The sequence below is a fragment of the Sorex fumeus genome, unplaced genomic scaffold (genome assembly GCF_029834395.1).
Source record: "Sorex fumeus unplaced genomic scaffold, SorFum_2.1 ptg000033l, whole genome shotgun sequence".
In the NCBI taxonomy this organism is placed as follows: domain Eukaryota; kingdom Metazoa; phylum Chordata; class Mammalia; order Eulipotyphla; family Soricidae; genus Sorex; species Sorex fumeus.
Window position 1 is genome coordinate 976,061 of NW_026606090.1, and position 21,759 is coordinate 997,819.

The window sequence follows — 21,759 nt, forward strand, 5'->3', positions numbered from 1 at the left end:
AGCATTTGTGCTCCTTGTTTAAATACATATTATTAAATAAACATATACTTAAAGGTTTAAAATATATATACACAAATATATTTTGCTATTTAAAAAAGCATCATTTTCCACATGTAAGTAAGATCCTCTAACCCCCTTAGCCCAAGTCTTTTGAATAGTAAGCTGGAACAAGTTAAATGACTGTGATCCCAAAATTTCATTATGAGAGAAACTTTTAGGAATGATGGCCTAGATCCATGGAAAGGCACTTTCTAGTTTGGAAATCAAAACCATCAATAGATTAACAGGTGACTGATCATCTGTCATTGGACCTTGAAAAATGGCAAGCGATCAAACGAGTCTGTGCAGAAATTAACTTTTTTTTTATTATATATCATATAATGTAGTAGTAAAGTTTGTTTGAAGTGCATGAATAAAAAGTTAGTGAAATTACAGGAGGAACAATCTATATAGCAATAATAGGTGCATTCCCTGTGCATCTGAAAGAAAAAAAAAAGAGTTTTCACTCATTTTGGCCTAAAACTTAGTGTTCAGGTTTCCAGAATTCTGACATCAGAACCCGGATAACGCTGATTAGAACCATAGGGGCTTTACAATAAAAGCTAAAATATTGACCATATGATGGCAAAAAGTCTTAGTCTGTGGGTAACTGATTCTCTTCTAGCTACTCTCTGATGAAGTTGGTGGCGCTGTGGAGGACGACCGCCGCCGCCGGGACGGGGACCGGGACCGCTCCGGGGTGTAGGTGACATGCTTGTCGTAGTTCTCCATCTGGGCCTCAATGAAGTCGCGCTGCTGCTGCCGGATCGTCTGGCCGATGAGACCAGGCAGGGCATGAATGCTCCCGATCAAAGTTTCTAATTTGGTCTCCAGGGTAACAATCCTCTTCTCAAAGTCTTCACTCCTTTCATTCAAGTCAGAGATCATGTCATACATGATGTTCTGTGTCTGAGAAATGGGACAGAAGAGGGAGCGTGAACACAATGAATGTAAGTCATGCCTGGGCTAGATGCCCAACCAGCCTTTCTCTGCACGCAGGTCATGACCCACTTTGGGGGATGTGTGCTAACAGGGCATTCACTGCATGGCCAAGTGAGTGTCTGGCCACTGCCAGGATTTAGAAATATCAGATCCCACACATTCACTGGGACTCAGTTGTCGAAACCATTGAGCAGGTACTGTGGAGCTAAGCACAGTGCTTTTGGGTATTTTCCCAATCATTTGAACATTCAGTATTGTTAGGACAAGGCTAACTTTCAGTCAGGAGATTCAAAGAAAAATAAATAGTGTATACAGAGTTGGGGTGTTAGCAGGTAGTCTGGAGGCAGAATAGGGGTGAGGTTTAGGATGGGTTGATTTGAACAGTCATTTAGGCACTTGACGTGAAGCAAAAATTTCTAAATATATTTGGCCACTCTGTGTCCTAAATTATAGGTTTGCTATCACATCAAATAGCATTTTTGTAGTCAAACCACCAAGAGCTTAAAGCTGGAGGGGCGGTGAGGTTGTCAATTCATGTTGTTGATGATGGAGTAATCAGAGCTAAGTGGCTTGAAACTGGAAAGGGAGTGAATGTGTTTACGGCCTCGTCAGTCTTGCCACTGGCTGTTCAGACCAGAGGGTGTTCTTGACCTTGACTTCCAGTTCTATAAGCAGTCAAGAAATGGGAAAGCTGACTTTGAGTGAATCAGCTCAGAACCAATGAGGCCAGAGAGTGGGGAAGAGGGCAAGGAGGCCTTTCCAAATCATAGCCCTGCAACCCAGCCCTCTTGGTTTCTCCTTTCCCTTGAGCATCTGTGCTCTTCCCCAGCCAATGATCCCTTAATGATAAAACAACAATGGGTAAAATAGTGGAATTACTCTTTCACACAAAAGCACCTAGACTTGAGTGAGTGAGAGAGAGAGAGAGAGAGAGAGAGAGAGAGAGAGAGAGAGACAGACAGAGAGAGACAGAGAGAGAGAGAACAGAGAGAGAACCACTTAACGGAAACAGTATCTCTCTTCATAGCTAGAAAAATTATGTAAATATTGCATTGATGTACACATATAATTTTAGTATGTATTACGCAGAGTAAAGTTAACTGTGTGTATTTGAGGACTGATGTGTTTTTTTTTTCAGAAAAGTATCCAATTTCTTTTTAACATTTGTCTTTGGTATGATGCACAAGCCATGTATGCTACTCAGCTTAAACACATGCTACCTGTTCTGGGGTAAACCATTAACTATTCATCACCGTTACCATATTTATATAAGAAGACAATGTACACTAGAATAATCAGATGTTCTATTTCATGACCAGGACAGATAATGTGTATTTGAAGTAGATTTTACTAAAACCTTTGGTGCAGGTAAAAAAGCTGACTGATCAAATTAGCAACAGGATGCTCTGGTCAACAAAGAGAGTTGGTTATTTCAAAGTTAATGTGTTCAAAGGCTCAACACTTACAGAAAGGTTATTCTACCACCTCCTTTAAAATTAGCTCAGAAAAATGCAAGATTGTGATTGTTGACATATTCATATTCTGAAAGGGTTGAGGCTGCTTATGTACTTTTCAAAAAAGGGATAGGATTTTTAACCATAAAGGTAAAGGTAAAGGTAAAGGCCCTCCCGTTGATCGTCGATTTGCTCGAGCGGGCCCAGTAACGTCTCCATTGGAGACTTTGTTGTTACTGTGTCTGGCATATCGAATACTCTCGGTAGCTTGCCGGGCTCTCCGAGAGGGGTGGAGGAATCGAACTCGGGTCGGCCATGTTGGCCGCTTGTAAGGCAAACGCCCTACCCGCTGTGCTATCGCTCCAGCCCTAACCATAAATTAGAAAAAAAGTGGTGACCTTGTCTTTGGAGAGATCACTTTTAAGATATAATTTTCAATAAGTTTGCCGAGAGTATTCGATATGCCAGACACAGTAACAACAAAGTCTCCAATGGAGACGTTACTGGGCCCGCTCGAGCAAATCGACGATCAACGGGAGGGCCTTTACCTTTACCTTTACCAAATATATAAAAACTAGGTTTATTGATTAGTTCTGTTTAGCCCTGAGCTTCTTGGACAAACCTAGAGATAGTTTTGGTCTTAAAGAAATGAAACCGAACTACAAATAGGGACCGTAAGTGCTTTATCTCCCATTTCATTTGCTTACTGTTGTAGTTCCAAATGACCACAAGTAGGTAAGCTTTTAGGATGAAGATTGGATAATGGGTGCAGGAAAAGGGCTTCAGCAAAATTCTGTATAGTCAAACCACTATTTTAAGTTGATTTGTTGATTTGGCTTATAAACCAGCTGCAAGTGGTCTTCTGGAACATTCTTAGTTGTTGTGCGGGGGTTAATTCCAGCAAACAAAATCTGAAAGGCCATGAAGCCCAAGCATACCTTTGCCAAATCCACCAAGGTATTTGCTTGGTCGTTCAGTTTCCTCTGCTCCATTTTTACACTTCTTAATCTACGAGACAAAATCAGAAGTCAAAAAAAGGTCCCTTCCTTGCTACGGTTGCCTTCCAAATAGCATGCACAAAATTGACAAGAGCAAAAAACTGCATGGATAATGCCTTGACTATTTGGGGTAAAGTCCAATCTGGTTATGTATCTGCTACAATGAGAAGCATGCTTCCCCAACACGGCAAAAAAAAAAAAAAAAAAGAAAGAAAGAAAAGGAGAAAGAGTAAGAAATGAAGTGGCCTTAAGGACCATCCTTTACCAGGTAAAGCTGAATTGAGAAAGGCTCATATGGCTTTAACCACATGAGGAAAGCCAAAACATTCCTCTAAAGCCCCGGTATCATGACAAATAGACATAGGAAGAAGTAGGCAAAGCAACAAGAGTTTCACCAATGTTGGAGCACAGAGTGCCTTCCTATGCCTACATGACTAGATACAGGTATTAGCCCTGTTTAGTCTGAAATGGATTGGGTTAGGCATTTGAACCTGATGAAACACAGTGATAAGTGAGATTCTTATTAGCAACAAGAAAACTTTTATTCAACCAGCAGCAAGGTCACTCAAAACATAATTCTCTTATTCTTCATTATATTTCACTTGGCTTTTACTATAAGTTTTTCCTTGGGAGACTTTCCTTTCATTTTTATGGAAGATAAAAGTTAGAGGATAATGAAAGTATCTGGCATATAGGAATCTCTACTTATTCAGTTATTTTTGGAAACTTGAAAATCCATTACATATGTTTCACAGTCAGAGGTCACTGTTTATTTTTTTAAAAAACTTTTTTTAAAAAATGGAAAATTCTTACTGTTCCTTAAAATACGATTAGGTGGCAATATTTTCACAAGCATTTATTTATTCATTCAGTGCTATGTTTGAACAAACCAGAAAATCCAAAGATTTTCCAACAAAAGTTCTTTGCTTTTTAAGCCAACAATTCAAAGTCAGCTCTAAAAGAGTGACATATCTGTCTAGACTACTTACTGAAAAAAGGAATCTAAACTAGTGCTTGGAGGAGCAGTAACTTTTCTGGGTAAACTGCTTGCACGAAGTACTCTCTAGCATTATTTCTCCATTAAGATGGAAATCACAACAATGGAATCAAAATGTGCAGGGCAAGATTTTACTGCCAGGAAAATTTTGGTAACAAGTGTTCCCTATGCTCGGTGGTTTTATCCTGAAATTAGGCTGTGAAACCTGGCACCACGTCTGTGCTTCAGTTGAAGAGGGGGTGGGGAGTTTCTTTTGCCCATGTTCTGGTGACACCTTCCCACAGCCTGATCTTCAAAAGTCTGACCTGCTAGGTTCTAAGTGTTCACAGGACTCTGAGTTTTTCTGTTAGCATGCTTGGTACTTGACTGGCTCCTTTAGGGATGAAATATGTTCTAGTCTGAAAAATGTTTCAAAACATAAGCAGTTTTCCAGACTAGAGTGTATTTCATCTTTAAAGGAGCTGGTTAAGTTAAGGAAAATATATGGTAGCTTTAAACTTCTGGGAGTTAAGATTCTTTGAAGGTGTGCCTCTTAAAAACAATAAAACCCACCTCAAATGTGGGGTTTATCCTATTAAAGGGCCCTACGCTGGGCAGAAGTGAAATGGATTCCAGCCAAGCATGCTCAGACTGGCCCTTTAGTTTTCTCATTTATGAACTGAAATGCAATGGATTAGACAATGTGATTTTTGAGGTTGGAGTTTGGGGCCAGACATGGCATTGTCTAGAGATTACTCCTGGTGGAGCTTGGAAACTATATGGGATGGCAAGCTTAGGTGGACCTTGTGCAAAGCAAGGTCTTACCAACTGTCCCATCACTCTGGCCCCAAGAGCATGTTCCTGAAGTATATGTTGCTCCCAACAGAGGCTTTTGGAGCAGGGCTCCACGCCCCCTTACATCCCCCAAAATACAAAACAGGTGTTTCCAGAAACCCCTGGGATTCATTTTGGGGTGGGTTTTTGAATTTTTGATTGTGGTGCGCTCAGAAACCTTTGGTTGTCAAAGGTTTCAGTTATGTGACCTCCTGATCTGGGGGGTTGTTAAGCCCTCACCCGCCACCCTTAGTTTCTTGAAGCAAGGCTTGAGAGGCCTCGGTGGTAATGACAACAATTATTTGACAAATGCTCTGAAAAGATGGAGAGACGTTTCTTAAGTTTACTTCGAAGACTTATAAAAATAGCCCAGGCTGTTTGGATCCTGTGTTTCTGTCCTCACACCTGGTAGTCTCTCCTTTTTGAACAGAGTGAGCCAGGATCTCAGTCATGAGCTTTGTGTAGGCGAGAGCCTGTGGGTAGACACGGATGCCATGGTCAGAACTGTGGATCGATGTCAACTCAGCCCTGTGTAGGTTGGGAGCGATGTATTTTATTGCTCTTTGTGACAGCTACTCATAGCCAGGGGTCTTTTCCAATTGAAGGATTAGCACATGGCAGAGTGAAGACTGGGGAGACCTGATCAGATGCTTCTAGCAATCTGGGAATGCAGAGAAAAATCTTCAGTTTTGTTTTGGGGCCACACCCAGGAATGCTCAAGGGACCATATGGGATGCCGGGGAGTAAACCCAGGTTGGCCGTGGGCTAGGCAGGCTGTACTATCTCTCCAGCCACTGCGGAGGAAATGGTAACTCTGGGGGTAAGGCCAAGAGGTGAGAGCTCTATCTTCCAAACAAAAGGACCCTCCTGACTGTGGGATGATGTCATTTTGTCTGACAGTAGAATTTTGCCCATTTGATTTTTCTGCTCCTTCTGAAACTCAGCTCAGGGTAGCTCTATCTGATTGGCATCCCTCTCTGTCTCTGAACTCCAGTCCTCTTGCCTTCTTGCTCTGGGGATTGGAGGAAGGAGAAAATAAACTAAAAAATATCCTGCTGCAGCTGCCAGAATAAAAGGTCACATGCAGATGTGTGTTGTACTTCACCCCACTCCCCCCGCCCTCCCCCCCACCAAAGAAGAATAAGAAACGTATGTTGATTTCTTCCTGGTGAACTTCACTTATCACAGGAAAATATCAATGATTTTTGGATCACATTTCCATAGCAGCAACCAGACTACTAAAAGTCACAAATCAAGGATCCGCTTGGGTGCATGCAGCCAGCAGAGAGTTCCGCAAATGGTGAACGGAGCGGCTCACACAACTTACTTCCGAGCTCTAGTTTCATTTTGTTGAAATAAAAAGACAAAACAAAAGAAAAGAAACTGTAAAATATTCTGGAACAAAATAGCATAGAGTTGGGGGGAAAAGGGGGGTGGTGCACCGGGGGCTCGATTCGTCAGCTGGAAGAGCTTGAGAAGAGTCTGCAGGATTTGGCAGATTGTCAGAGAAACTACCATTCAATTAGGTCCTCGTCCCTCCAGTTCTTCCCCCAGGACTCAGGTTCTGACGGAAAAACATGACTACTGCCATCTTGGCCTCTGTATCCATGCCATTTCGTGTCAGGAAGGGGCTGTCATGGGCTCTGGGAAGCACTGTGGCCTGATGTGAAGGGTTCAAGGGATGATGGTCCAAACAACAGGATTCCGGTGTTTTTTTTTGGGGGGGGGGGTCAGAGATCAGGGAATGAGTCTTTCTGAAGTCAAGGGCAGTGTATGGATTTCAGAAAACTAGGTTCTGGAGCGTTTTGTGTTTGGACAGGATGCTCACTGGACTTTGAAGGCTGAAGACAAATGCCTGTGGATGGATAGGTCTAGAGTTGTGACAGAAGAATGATAAGCTTTGAGGGGGCGAGCTAGCGAGCAGAAAAAGGGAGAAAGGTCATAATAATCCAATGTGTCCTGGCACTTAGTGACCAGACAAGTTATTGGACAAAAAGGTCCTTGTTGTTGTTGGTGGTGGTAGGGGGGAGTTCTGCCTCCATCAGAGCCGAGAACGGTCTCCTGTGGGGGAGAGACTAAAGAAGCCTCACCAAGAGGAAGAGTTGCAAGAGCGAGTGAGAGAGAGAGTGTCTGGTAGAAGGGGGGAGGAGAGAGAGAGAGGACAAAGGGCTCTCAGGAGAAACCAGAGACTAGGAGAGGCCAGGAGAGCTCTAGCCAACGAATTTGCACATTTTTCCTCTACTTGCAAGAACTGATTTTTGCCCAGTGCTGACCACTGAGGCAGACTGCTGGACCTGGAAGTTGGGCAGTGCAGGCCTGGTCCTTGGGAATCGAGCCCCTGTGTGCTTCCTTTGGTGGCTTTGCTACCTCCGAGCGAAAGACAATCACACAAAATCAGAGCAGTCCCCACTGCCCCCCCCAGACCCAACCCACAGAGATCTCAGAGCCCTCCCACCTCAAAGGACACCCATCACCCCACATAAGATTAACTCTGGAAGTTCTGAACATTGCTGAGTTGCATGAAGTGCCTTTTCAAGGGTGCACTGCTACAGAAGGAGGAGAGTGAGGGACATGGGAAAGAAGCAGAAAAGTCACAGTGGTTACTCTGTCCCCAAGCAGCGACCTGAGGCTCAGGGTCACCAGTCTTGGTAGCACTTATGCCAACCGCTGAGAGGCAGAGAATGTCTCCATTTTACTCCCTCCCACCCAAGGATGATTTTTCTCCCCTAACCTTTGAGCAGAAGAACTGGCTAACCTACAGCAAAGGTAAGAGGATATTCGAGGGGACACTCAAATGCCCCACCAAGTTTCTGAGTCTAAAATGTATTCTGAACTTAAGTTGCCTGACGAGACAGAGAAATAGAGAAATACCCACTACTCCCACATACGGCTACAGAATTTTATTACAAAAGCTGTCAAAGCATGTCTTTTGTGTTGTTGTTACACGAAAATGCATTAGAGGCAAATCACATTCAATTATACATTTAACAGGTCACAGCGACAGAAAGGAAAACACTCCAGTCCTGCGGGAATTAGATAGGATGTGAAGTGCCCACAGAGAGACCCCATGCCTGCTCTCAAGGGGCCGCCCAATCACTCTGTTAAGTTCTCTTTTGATTTTTAGTTATGGTTTTTGGGTTACACCTGGTAGTGCTCAGCGCTTACTCCTGATTCTGCAATCAGCAATCACTTCTACTGGTGTTTGGGGGACCATACATGGTGCCAGGGATAGAACCCAGACTGGCCATGTGCAAGACCAGGGCCCCAACTTGCTGTATTATCACTCTGGCCTCAGTTTTTTGTTTTCTTTTGGTTTGGGGGGGAGCACACCAGACAGCTCTCAGGGAACAATATTCAGTGCCCAGGAACCAGGACTGGCTACATATAAGTCAAGTGTTTTATCCCCTTTATAGTCTCACTAACTCTATGTATTCAATAGCCTTCAACAATAGAGGTGAGTATGGAAACGTTTAAAGCACCAAAAAATGATTTCCCACAGACTAATATGCATATCTCTTGTATGTTTTTTGGGGTGTGTGTGGAGAGATGTAGAGCATGGGCCCTAGCTGGGTGGGCGGAGGGTACTGAGGAGCAGTGTGCTCTGGGGTGTCTGGCTGAAGGCTGTATTCCTGCCAGGTCCCCCCTTTTCCTGTTTCCCATCTGGGGGAATCACAGAGCTCTAGAAGAAAGGCCAGGAAGGAGGGCAGCTACTCTGACCCAAGTGGGCCCCTGTTTTGACTTTCAGAACTCTATACTCAGAGACACTGAGACTATGTCATGCACTTTGCCTTTTGGGGTCATACCTGGCAGTGCTTAGGGCTTATTCCTGATTCTGCAATCAGGAATCACTCCTGCTGGTGCTTGGGGGACCATACGTGGTGCCAGGGATAGAACCTAGACAAGGTGAATGTGCAAGGTCAATGCCACACTTGCTGTATTATTGCTTTGACCTAAGTCCTTCTTTTGTTTTTTTCTGGTTGGGGGCCATACCAGCAGCTCATACCTGGTACTTGAGGGACAAAGGCAGTGTCAGGGATTGAGTTGGAGGTGGATGCTTCCTAGGTGAGAGTGCCTTTAACCCCCGGTCCTACCTCAGGTCCTCATACTATTGGAGAAGGGGAGCTGGATAGGATGGGGCAAGGTGTGGGCCTCTGAAGACAGAGCAGAACCCAAGTGCATGACCTAAATACGCAAAATATAATCAGAGCTTCCTCCTTGACTGTGTAGTCACAAGCTTGGAGTGAAGCCCAGAGACCTACTATTACCCACCTTTCTGTCGCTGCCCCATGGGAGGTCTGACAGCAGCCCTCCTCGCACCCACGAACAGGACCGTGTGTGCGCTTCCCTCATGGAGCATGGGCAACAGGACGGATGCCGGGTGAGTATACTTACCTCTGCAGGAGGGCAGAGCCTGGGAGAAAGGCCCGCTGCTCTCAAAGGGACCACTGAAACTTAACTAGTGAGAGTTGCGCTTGCCGAAGTCTACGATAGTCATATGGTATCACAACGAAACGAACACATGAAGAACGGGCTCTAAACACTGAGGCATGCAAGCCCTATCGGAACTATAAAATTGTAACGAATATATGGCATAGAGGAAATCCCTCCACACCTCGGTGACAAAATGAACTTAAAACAATAACAACAACAAACAACCTTAAACATTAAGTCAACTGCTAGTGCCCAGACTGATGCTTATCTGTAAAGTTCTAGATAGAGACTAAAATGATCATTCAGTAGAGACACTCAAAAATTTCATTGCCAGTTGTCTAAGTTCAGAAATACATTTTTAACTGAAAAGACATTCTAACTGATGGAGTAAATGACTGTTCTTGCCCCCCCCCCCACCTTAATGATTTTTATTCGTACAAAAAAAAGTAAAATTATATCTCAGGATTTCATTTGTAATTACTTAAATTTGCCAGGATCAAAGATGATGAGGCTTTCTTTTTTCTCCCTCTCAAAGGAATAGTAATGGAGATACCAAAGTGGCACTAGTGGGGAAAAAAAATAAAAAAAAACAGACCAAAAAATGGGTACTTACTGATGAATAGCTTGCAAGAATTTTCGTTGGTGTTTTCTGACTTTTGCATGATCTATTTTTTTTACTAGCTTGGTATTTTTGTAAATTAGCCATGTTTCCCTGAGTACATTGGCAGCTGCATTTTTCACCTATTAAGAAAATAAACAAAACAGTTGATAAATTCCAGAACAGAATACTTTGTAACTTGGTCAGAACTCATATTCTTTAATTTTTTTATTTATTAAAATTTTTTAATTGATTGTGATTCTGTGGTTTATCATACTGTTAATAATGGGTTTTCATGCTGATACTCTTGATCTCCATGACGATCCTCAATGCTGATCAGTAACTCATTCTCAAAAAAAAAATTTTATTGTTTTTCCTGATTTTGAACTTACCTTGATCACTCTAGAAACAGGGACGTTGAACAGCAAGGTAGTGACTCATTGGCTAAAAGGGCAAAGTGGCAGGAAATCAGAGTAGAGCTTGTCCTTTACAGGGAAGTCCTGCTTTTCAAGCTGTGGCTGCCAGACCATTCTCGTGTCACTGCATGGATGTGGCACCCTCTCATCCGGCCTCCCAGAGTGGCTTAGCCAATGCTACACTTTCATGAATTGGCGCCTGCGTGCTCATGATTCTGCTGATGGGTACTGAGTGTGTTTCATACGGCCAGCGCCAACCAGAAGGAGGAAAGTGTTCTGGTGACTTCTGTCAAGAGCTTCAACAACTAGAGATACAAGGACGTCATGGGTGATAGTCTATCACTTGTTTTCTTGATAATTTCCAAAGATCCTGGCTGAAAAGCCAGGGAGGTACAGGTGTGTGTGTGTGTGTGTGTGTGTGTGTGTGTGTGTGTGTGTGTAGGGGAGGGTGTCTTACTTCTCATTTGTGACATTCTAATGTGCTTAGAGGACCATTTGGGGCAGGGGATGGAACCACATTTCTTGACTTTGGAAAAATTAGGCCAAGGATATGTGCTAACCATGAAAGACTCTAGCTCTTACTTTTCTAATCACCAATGTCTTTTTCGGCCCTTTGAATGACAATAAGAGATTTAGGACTATACAAAAAACAAACAAAACCCCCCCTCTTGGCTCTGTGTGTGTGTGTGTGTGTGGCCTTACCATGCCTGGGATGAAACCCAGAGCCTCGGTGTTCTGCCATTTGGGCCATGTCCTGAGTCCTGTACTTTTTATATATACATTTTCATTTTAGCAAAAATTGGTGGAGGGTCAATCTTCTCCAAGATACTGACAAGTTTTCTTTCTGGGTACAACAATCAGTTGAAGGCATTTGTAAAAAAATGACTGGTCTCTTCAAATGCCTGTCAAGAGAGACGCTGGTGCAGAAGGTACCTGTCTGGATATTCCTTCAATGCAGCCTGGAGAGCCTCTCAATTAAGAGAAAACGACTGCCGCACTGGAGGCTGTGCAAAGGCTGTGCATGCAGGCGAGATCTCTGCCATGGACGCAAAAGCTGAGCCCCACCTTCTGGAAACACGGCTGCCTTCCTCCAGGGAGTGGTCTGCATGCAGCACAGTCTCTCTGTGAGTGACAAGGTAAGCATGACACTGTATTTGTGTAAGCCTCTGGGATGTCTGAGAACGCTCAGTTCCTGCACTGGGATGGCATGTGTGTGTGTGTGTGTGTGTGTGTGTGTGTGTGTGTGTGTGTATGTTTCTAGTCCCAGCTCTCCCGCCCCCAATCCAGTTCAGGGACCAGTGAGAAATGGAGGCAAATGGAGATGGAATGGAGATGCATACAATTATGCACCTTCATCTCTGTGTTGTTCGAATGCCTGGTGAGCAAATCCTCTCCTGTTCCCATGCATTTGTTCCCAGATGATCAGGAGACACAGTTATATAACTGCATAATAGTGTTCTTATTATGCATCATATTGAGGATTCTTAACAGGATTGGAAACACCCACAGTGGACATTAATATGTATAATTATCCTTGGTGGTACATCTAGCTACTTTAAAAAATGTGTATCTGGAGTTTCAAAATTGCTTCCTACCCAGTTTCTGAAGTGAAAGTATTTGGAGGCCAAGCTCAAAGATCTTTTGATTTAGATTTGAATAGACAGTGATAAATAAGAAACCTCCAAAAGACAGACCACTGACTGCTCCATCTCCAAAGGTGGTCGGTCATCTGAAATTTGTTAGTAGTTTGCACTGTCTGGTGAGAGGTGAATGTTAGTATGCTTTATAATAATTTTTGTGGTTCGGGAGGGAAGAGTATGGAAGGGGTGGCTGTAATTCTTTGCGATCAGGTTTAGTATTGGGACTGGAAAAATGTGGTACTTCTTATTGGGGTTGACCAGATGTACTATTTGAATTATGGAGAGTCTGATTTAAGTTTTGGAATTAAATAGGATAATCTTCCTTAATGGTAGTACATTCTGTTTCAAACATTGTTCTTTATATAGTTAATATAATAATGGGGGGGATATTTATCTGATGGTTGCTTTTGAAATTAGTACACGATGAATAATCATATGTTGCAGAAATTGCTTGTTTCTTTTAAGAGACATAGCTAGAACTGTGTCCCTTATAAAAGGCTCAGAAGATATTTTCCTTACAGTCATTTACATTTCAGAACAGCTGTAAACTATTTCTCCTGTTGACTATCAGAACAAATGTTTATTCTAGATGGTTTTCACGGGGTATATTCTTTTGTCAAAAATCATTCACCTTATTAAACTGGCATTAAAAATTTTCATCTTAGTACATCTTATGCACAACTTTTATGTTCTTGTTCATTCTGATAATTCTACAGAATTGACCTATTAGAAATATTATCACCCATTACTTCCCACCAGGGCTTCAGTTATGCTGGTGAAATGGGTGACTGATACAGCCATAAATCCAAAACACAGATTCAACAACACTGAAACCATGAGATCTAAGCTGCAGGCCACTGAAACTTTGTAATGTTCCTGTCAAGTTGACAAAGGGGGGTGTAAAGAAACATGGGAACACTGGTGGAGGGGTTGGTATTGAAATATTATATGCCTAAAATGCAATCATCAATAACTTTGTAAATGGCATTTCTTTCATAAAAAATTACAAAAACAAAAAGAAATATTATCATGGGTCCATTTCTCACCGACCTTGGATATCGGCTTCTATTAAAATGTGAAGAAAGAAAAGCAAAAATGATTTCAAGTTAGGGCAGTCTTACAAATTAATATCATCTTGTTTGAGCCTCGAAGGTCAAAATGGAAGCCCATTGCAGCCATAATGAGAAACGTACCATGCTGGGTAGTGACCACTTACTCTCTTAGTCAGCTGAGTGTCCATCATGAAGTTGTGCACGTGTTTTTCTGCTTTGGTAAGTTCTAGCTTCCTTGCCACCACAGCTACCACCAGGGCTGTACAACCAGCACCCTGCAAACCGAAGAGAAGACCCAAACAGTTAACTACTTTCTGCCTCATTAATGGGGCTTTGCGCAGAGGATTTGAAGAAGCAAAAATGCTGTAGGATTCCAAGTCAATAAACAGTAGCTAGCTGATTGGTCATTAGCAAACCTAGTTCACATAATTTAAGAAGGAAAGACATGATGAAACACAATTTAGTCATAAAGAGTCAAAAAAGTGATTGAATTTTCAGAAACATCCTATATGGAGTGCCTTGGTTATATATCTCTCAGTATTATAGCAAGAGATGACAAATAAGCATAAATGTGTGCAGTATTAACAAGAATTACTAAAGAAAAATAAAACTGTCCAGAACCTTCTCTTGAGCAGAAGGCAGTATCCAGGACCACCTTGACAGATATCATCCCAGAAGCATCCTCAGAGCCTTAAGAAGTGGTACAGGTAAGGATCAGGCATTCCCATATTCCAGAGGCATTTGGAATTTCTGGCAGCAGGAAGTGCATGGGCTTGACAGTGCACAACTCAACAGCAACTGTTTCTGAATTACAGGTCACTGTGCACTTGTGTTGGTCGAAAGCTGGTGGCTGCACACAGGAGCCTGCGGCCAGGACTTCAACTTAGCCACACCAGCTCAGTGGACAGGTAACAGAATGATTGGCTGCAGTGATGATCACATGATCCATTCATTAAATTTGACAAGTTTGCAATCTTTTTAATTTGAGGTCTTTGGGGCCACACGGCAGGACTTAGGCCCTGAGAATCAAATCCGGCCAGCTACACACATAAGGCAAGAGCCTTACCTGCTGTACTTTTCTTTGCCCCATGAAGCATTCTAATTATCTGTTTGTTTTGTTTCTTCTTTTCCCATGGTGCTGGGGATGACCCCAGTGCTCCTCACATGGATAGCATGTGCTCCCCCACACAGCTGCATCCCCATTGTATTGGCCAAAAGGGGCAGATGCATATTAGCCAGCTGTCATCATCTAAAATGGTTTCAGATTTCCAAAAAAGCTCATTTCCTCATGACAAGAAAACATTAAAAATCACTAGTTATAATAGCAAATTTATGCATCTTAGAACTGGACAGTCTACATCTTAGCTATGGCCTTGTAGAACTATAGCCTGTCCATCATACACCTGAGTGCAGAGTTTATTTCTGGGGTATTTAAGAACTCATTATAGAAGTTCAAGCACGTTGCAAGATGTTATGTTTGCAAATCTTTCGGGGGGAAAAGCTGCTTTTTCAGCACATAGAATATCAGTGACTTACTTGGTTCTTTGTGCTTTTCTGTACAATTCCTATTTTCTACAATGGGCAGATATTACTTACATAAGCACATAATGATATGTATAAAGTGAATTTGTGCTTTAGGATCTAACCTCACTTTCTCATATTTTTATTCACCTAAAAATATTTAACCTAGAAAAATGCTCTTAGTTTAGAATCCATTTTGCTCATGTTTTATTATATAATTAATCATGCAATCATTACTGTTTGCATTCATGCATGTAATTGAGTCATTCAGCTTTGGACCAAAGGATGAATTTTGGAGCTCAATGAATGAGTTACAGCAACAAGCTTGGTGGGAAGGATAGAGGAAAGGAGATAAGGTATTTGCCATCTCTCACCACAAATGGGTAATGATGCTTCCTACCAAGGTAAGATTTTACTGAGCCAGTATTATTAACTGCAAAACTTCCAGAGAGTTTGAAAAAAATTCCCTGTCTAGTGCTATAAAACTTGGTTTCTTGAAAATAAAATAAGACTGATCAGATGATTGAAGAGGCTCCAAGATATTCAGACACGTGACACTGAAGAGACATGACTAGCAGTTTTGGTGATCACTTCCCTATCCGTGATGTAATAGAAAGAAAATGGTACTTCAAAACCAACCAAAAATTTTAACTTATTATGGGAGGGAGCTGTCCCAAGTGGTGCTCAGGGTATCCAGGGTCCCCTCCAGTGATTCCTGACCGACCTGAACTTGGTTCAACGAAAGGTCCCAAGAACTCGATGCTGCTCTGATCAGGTGCTGGGATTCAAACCCAGGTACCCAATCTCTCTGACCCCTTTACTCATTCTTTAGAATAAACATTTCATATTTGAATACTTGAAAACTGAACAAATTCTTCTTTTAAAATGTGGAAAACATTTAAATCATTAGTTCTCAAATCTGGTGAAGTGAATCAATTGGAGAGTTTGTAAGCAAGAAAAACTCCATTGCCTAAGAAACGGACTGCCTACTCAGTCCACATTTTCAGGGGCAAATCCCAGTGCTTTAAAGCTCTCCAAGACAGTCAGGCACTGTTTTACATAAAGCAAGTTAATGTGGGCACATACACGAGTTTAAAGGGAGACAGTCCAGGATTCTGGGTGCGGGCAGGAACCCAAACAGTTTTGATTCCCAGCACCTCACAGACGTCTGCGCATCACTGGTGTGGTCCTAGACTGCTGCTTCCTAGGGCCCGAGCACTGACTGCCAGAATGCCAGTCCCTTGAGCACCCCTTGGAAGGCTCCAACCAATGCAGGTGTCACGGGAGGCATTTCAGCTATTCAGCGAGGAGGACACGGTAAACAAGGACACTGGGCAGAGGGTAGAGGCTCCAAGCACTGCAGTGTCCAGCAATGAAGGATTTTTTTTGGAATCATCTGCTTGGATTTTGCTGACTTTCGAACATCTGCCACATAATCTAAAACTCTGTACTAATGCGCGTAGGGGTAGGAGGAGGGAAGAGCCTCTCACAGGTGCCACCGACTTTTCTAGACATTGGAGAGGAGCAGCCACTTGTGCCGACCCTCCAGGATCCCTGAAGTTCCCAGGCAGTGTTGTGGGATCCCAGGACGCCAAAAGGGGCTTTTCCTGCCAAGTCAGAAAGAGGGAGAGAGTTCTAGGTAGCAGCTGGCACTCTACGGTAAGCCTGGTTCTCCCCTGGCAGGGGGCCACTGCTGAGAACCTTCTGGAAAGGGATCAAAAATTCCTCCCTGGCATGGAAAATCACTGGGATATTTGTATTTGTGTTTATTCTTGGGCTCTGTCTTCCTGCTGCGGGCCCATTTCTTGCTCAGTGGTCCCCATGCTGGGCCTCTGCTGTACACCGGACAGGCGAGTGGGGCTAAGACTCTAGTGATGAGCATGACCAGCATTGCTATTCCTAAGTTTATCACCCTGACTGCACCTCTAGTGCTAAGAACCTTTGGTAGTCTACAAAGTTCGTTACTCTTTACGTGTAAGTTCTGGTTTAATGAGGAAGACCTTATTAAGTCCATACACCTCACTAGGTGGTTTTCTTTTTTAATTATAGAAGATTTGATATGTATAGAATCACTTTAAAAAACACTTTTCTGTGTTCCCCTTTCAGACTTTAGCACAAGGAGGCTCACCTTGGACATCTTTCTAGGCTCAAAACGTAAAGTCCTGCCAATACTCTGGTGGGGGTAGGGATTTATCAGTGGCATGATGCTAAGCTCCCCTCAGTAGCTCTTCCCAGGATCTCCCCATTCCAGCAAGTCCCCGAGAATGAAATCCACTTTTACAGCCTTTTCTCCAGCGCCAGTCACCACACCTGTGGAGACAGCGGGGACATATTCCTGTCGAAGATGAAGATCCTGTATGCCCCGAAGGACAGAAGCCTCTGACCTTGAGGTGGCTCCTCGCTAACTTTCTTACATGCCCAGGGGAAAGCTAAGCAGAACCACTTAGTCTGCCAGTTAAGAGGCAGAGGTTTCCCATTCCTCCCTTGGCTAACTTATCATCTTCCCTTCTAACAATTATAGGCTGCAAGAGAGACAGAGTGGGTGAGAGAGGCTCTGTCCCTAGAAAAGACAATTACTAATGCACAGTCATCTAAGCCAGACCAGAGCAAGCAAAAAGGGAGTCGGAAAGCACAGCCCTGGTGGAATTTTAACCTTGGGAGCCCCTCGAATGCTGCTCTGTGCTAAAATGCCTAAGAAAGACAGTGCTTTTTAATAAGGTCATAATGGGAAGGGAGAATTCAGGGGGAGCATGTTTTTAACTTTAGAAACTAGTTTCTTAAGCAGTTGCTCATGAGAAATCTTTCAATTTTGTCTTAAAATAAAATTTGCTTTGTGGATCAGTAAATAATTTGCATCGTATTTTAAAGACCTGGGGTTACCAGTGGAAAAAAGCTTAAGAAGTCCTGCATTAGATCACTTCTGATAAGTAAAGTAAAAAAGTAAAGGCCCTCCCGTTGATCATCGATTTGCTCGAGCGGGCCCAGTAACGTCTCCATTGGAGACTTTGTTGTTACTGTGTCTGGCACATCGAATACTCTCGGTAGCTTGCCGGGCTCTCCGAACTTCTGATAAGAGGGATCCTAAAATCATTTTGAAAGCCAACTTTGGAATTCATGGCTGGGGTTGAGAGGTTAGTATAGAGTTCAAGTGTATGTACACAACCAGGCTCAATTCCTGGTACTACAACAGTCCCCAGAACATTGTGAGATGCATTCCTGGACGTCCCAGCAGCACCATACCATCAGGCCCTTGCAATGAACCACTTGCCTGTTTGGCTAAGAATCACTGGTGAATCCTCTAGGCTTTCTGAGCACTGTTTGGGAGGTTTCTATTTCCCTCTCCCCCCAATAATACAGGCCTGTGGAAAGGGGAGTTCCTTAAAGAAGGCAGAAAATACTATGCTTATCAAAGAAAATAAGACTTTGAGACAAAAAGGGCAACCGGAGACAAAGATAGCTACTGCAATATGGTAGAGATCAATACTGAACAAAGATATTTCACTCATCAACAAATATGCACCCAACATAGGGACACGAGGTAGTAACACACCTAAAGAGAGACAGCAGCACAATAATAGGAAGGGGGGCATGACTGCTCCCTAGAGCAATGGACAGATCACCCAGACAGAAAATCAACATGGGAATAATGGGTTTAAATGACAGAGGGGATGGATTCAATATAACTTTACAGACCAATTAGAAAACAACAGAATATACAATCTTCTCAAGGACGCCTGGGACATTTTCAAGGATATGTTCATGCACAAAGGAACACTCAAATTTATAAGAACTAAAATTATATGAGGCGTCCCATCTGATCACAATGGTATAAAATCAGAAGAAGGGAAACCATAAATATAAGGAGACCACACAATATGTTACTGAAGAGCTTTTGGGTCAATGAGAAAAATTATAGGACAAGCACAAAAATAACTGAAAATAAAGACAAGATTTACCAGAAGCTGTAGAACCAGCAAAGATGCTATTAAAAGATTTTGGCAATACAGGCTTACCCCAGGAAACAAAAAAAATGGTAGAAAGAAGGAAATATAAAAATTAGGGCAGAAATAAATAGAGCTCAAAAGCTCAATAAAGCTGAATTGTTATTCCCTTTAAAAAAGATAAACAAGATAGACTCAATGTGAGAAAATACAGAATCAGAATAAAAGAAGTTATAAACTGTAAAAAGGATCAAAAGATATCATGCATAATTATAAATAAAACTTTCTAGGACTGAATAAAAAAAAACCTAGAAAAATCTGAGTAGAATTACCAAAAGTAAATTTAAATACTAATCAAAATTCTCCAAAATGACCAAACTTTGACCCAAATGGATTTTATTTTCTTTTATAAAAAATTAATTAATTAATTTTGAAAAATTGAATGACCTTGAAATAGTTACAAGCTTTCATGTTTCTGTTATAATCACACAATGATCAAGAACCCATCCCTCCACCAGTGCACATTCCCCATCATCAATATCCCCGGTATACCCCCCTTTCCCACCCTCCCCCTGCCTCCATGGCAGACAATATTCCCCATACTCTCTCCCTACTTTGGGGCATTATGGTCTGCAATGCAGATACTGAGAGGTCATCATGTTTGGTTCATTATCTACTTTTAGCACACATCTCCCATCCCGATCGGTTCCTCAGACCATCATTTTCTTAGTGATCCCTTCTGTACTCCAGCTGCCTTCTCCCTTTGCCCATGAGGCAGGCTTCCAGCTATGGAGCAATCTATCTGTCTCGTGTATCTACTACCCTTAGGTGTCAGCCTCATGTTATGTTGTTTTAGACTCCACAAATGAGTGCAGTCCTTCTATGTCTGTCCCTCTCTTTCTGACTCATTTCACTTAGCATGATACTCTCCATGTCTATCCATTTATAAGCAAAGTTCATGAACTTCATCTCTCCTGACCGCTGCATAACATTCCATTGTGTAGATGTACCAAAGTTTCTTTAACCAGTCATCTGTTCTAGGGCACTTGGATTGTTTCCAGATTTTTGCTATAGTGAACAGTGCTGCAATGAACATATAGGTACAGATATCATTTCTACTGTGCTTTTTTGCATCCTCGGTATATATTGAAGCTAAAAGGATCTTTAAGGATGAAACAGCACTGACCATGCAAGTGGAAGCAAACATAAACAAATGGGACTACATCAAACTAAGAAGCTTCTGCACTTCAAAAGAAACAGTGACCAAAATACAGAAAGAGCCCATAGAATGGGAAAGAATATTTACCCAATACCCATCTGATTAGGGATTAATGTCCAGGATATACAAGACACTAGTAGAATTGTACAAGATAAAAACCTCCAACCCCATCAGAAAATGGGGAGAAGAAATGAACAGAAGTTTCCTCAAAAAAGAAATACAAATGGCTAAAAGGCACATGAAAAAATGCTCCACATCGCTAGTCATCAGGGAGATGCAAATCAAAACAACAATGAGATATCATCTCATGCTACAGAGACTGGCACACATTCAAAAGAACTGAAGCAACCAGTGCTGGTGTGGATGTGGGGAAAAAGAGACATTCTTTCACTGTTGGTGGGAATGCCCACTAATCCAGCCTTTCTGGAAAACAATATGGACAGTCTTTCAAAAACTAGAAATTTACTTCAATCCTTTTCAAACTCTTCCACATTCTATAAAAGCCATCATTTTACCCTGATTATTAGATAAGATTTGCTCGTCGATTTGCTCGAGCGGGCCCAGTAACATCTCCATTGGAGACTTTGTTGTTACTGTGTCTGGCATATCGAATACTCTCGGTAGCTTGCCGGGCTCTCCGAGAGGGGTGGAGGAATCGAACTCGGGAATATCACATGGAAAATTATATAGAGCAGTGTCTCTATAAACATAGACGCAGAAAATGTATTCTAATAGAATTCCAAGCTCTCAACAAAGAAATGGCCACATGTGATAAAGGGACAATCAACAAGGGATACAGCGAAAGCTCTCCTCAAGGATCAGGAGCAACACAAGCACTTGTATTCTCCCCATTAAGGCAACAGAACAGAATAAAAAATATAAAATATAACAGGGCCAGGAAGAATACTTAATGGCTGGAAGCTTGCCAAGTGTGTGTGTGTGTGTGTGTGTGTGTGTGTGTGTGTGTGTGTCTGCGTGTGTTTGGGGGGGTCAACGGGAGTTATGATAGAGAAGGGAACAGTATGACAATAATACTTGGAAATGATCACTTTGGGCAGGAACTGAGTGTTGAAAGTAGGTAAACAGATATATCTGATAATCACTCAGTATCTGTATTGTAAACCATAATGCCCAAAAGAAGAGAGATGGGGGGGTGTTGATGGGAAGAGAGAGAGAGTGTGAGAGAGAGAGAGAAAGAGAGAGAGAGAGAGGTCTGCCATAGACAAGGAAGGGAGAGGTGGGAGGAAAACTGGGGACATTGGTGGTGCGAAATGTACAAATGTACACTGGTGAAGGGGTAGGTGTTGGAACATGATATGACTGAAACCCAATCATAAGCAACTTTGTAACTGTATCTCACTGTGGTTCAATTACAAAATAATTAAAAACTCAACAATTTTTATGCATAACATTGAAACATAAAAATAAAATACAAAATATTCTTGTGAAAATCTATTACAATATATAGATACATAAAGAAGCAGTCTAAGGATTTATATCAAAGAAATGTTGCATAGCTATATCCAAATAATGAACTAGTAAGAGGACAAATCAGGAAAATAAAATACCATTTATAATTTCATTTAAAAGATCTGAACAAAAAATTTTATGACAATGCTTAAATGATATGAAGAAATGAAAAGATATTTTGTGCTCATAATGGTAATAATAACTTTATTAAAATATCTATCATGCCTA

General features: G+C 42.1%; 1 protein-coding gene across 2 annotated transcripts in view; it reads right to left on the reverse strand.

Moving 5' to 3' along the window:
- Positions 1 to 339: 339 nt before the first annotated feature.
- Positions 340 to 21,759, reverse strand: part of KCNN2 (potassium calcium-activated channel subfamily N member 2) — a 373,511-nt gene continuing 352,091 nt past the window's right edge. For both annotated transcript variants that reach the window (XM_056116709.1, XM_056116710.1), the window contains 4 exons: positions 13,545 to 13,655; positions 10,288 to 10,415; positions 3,374 to 3,443; positions 340 to 948 (listed from right to left, as the gene is read on the reverse strand). In XM_056116709.1, the coding sequence (XP_055972684.1) occupies positions 661 to 948; positions 3,374 to 3,443; positions 10,288 to 10,415; positions 13,545 to 13,655 (597 nt within the window). In that variant the 3' untranslated portion in view covers positions 340 to 660. The remainder of the gene's footprint in view (positions 949 to 3,373; positions 3,444 to 10,287; positions 10,416 to 13,544; positions 13,656 to 21,759) is intronic.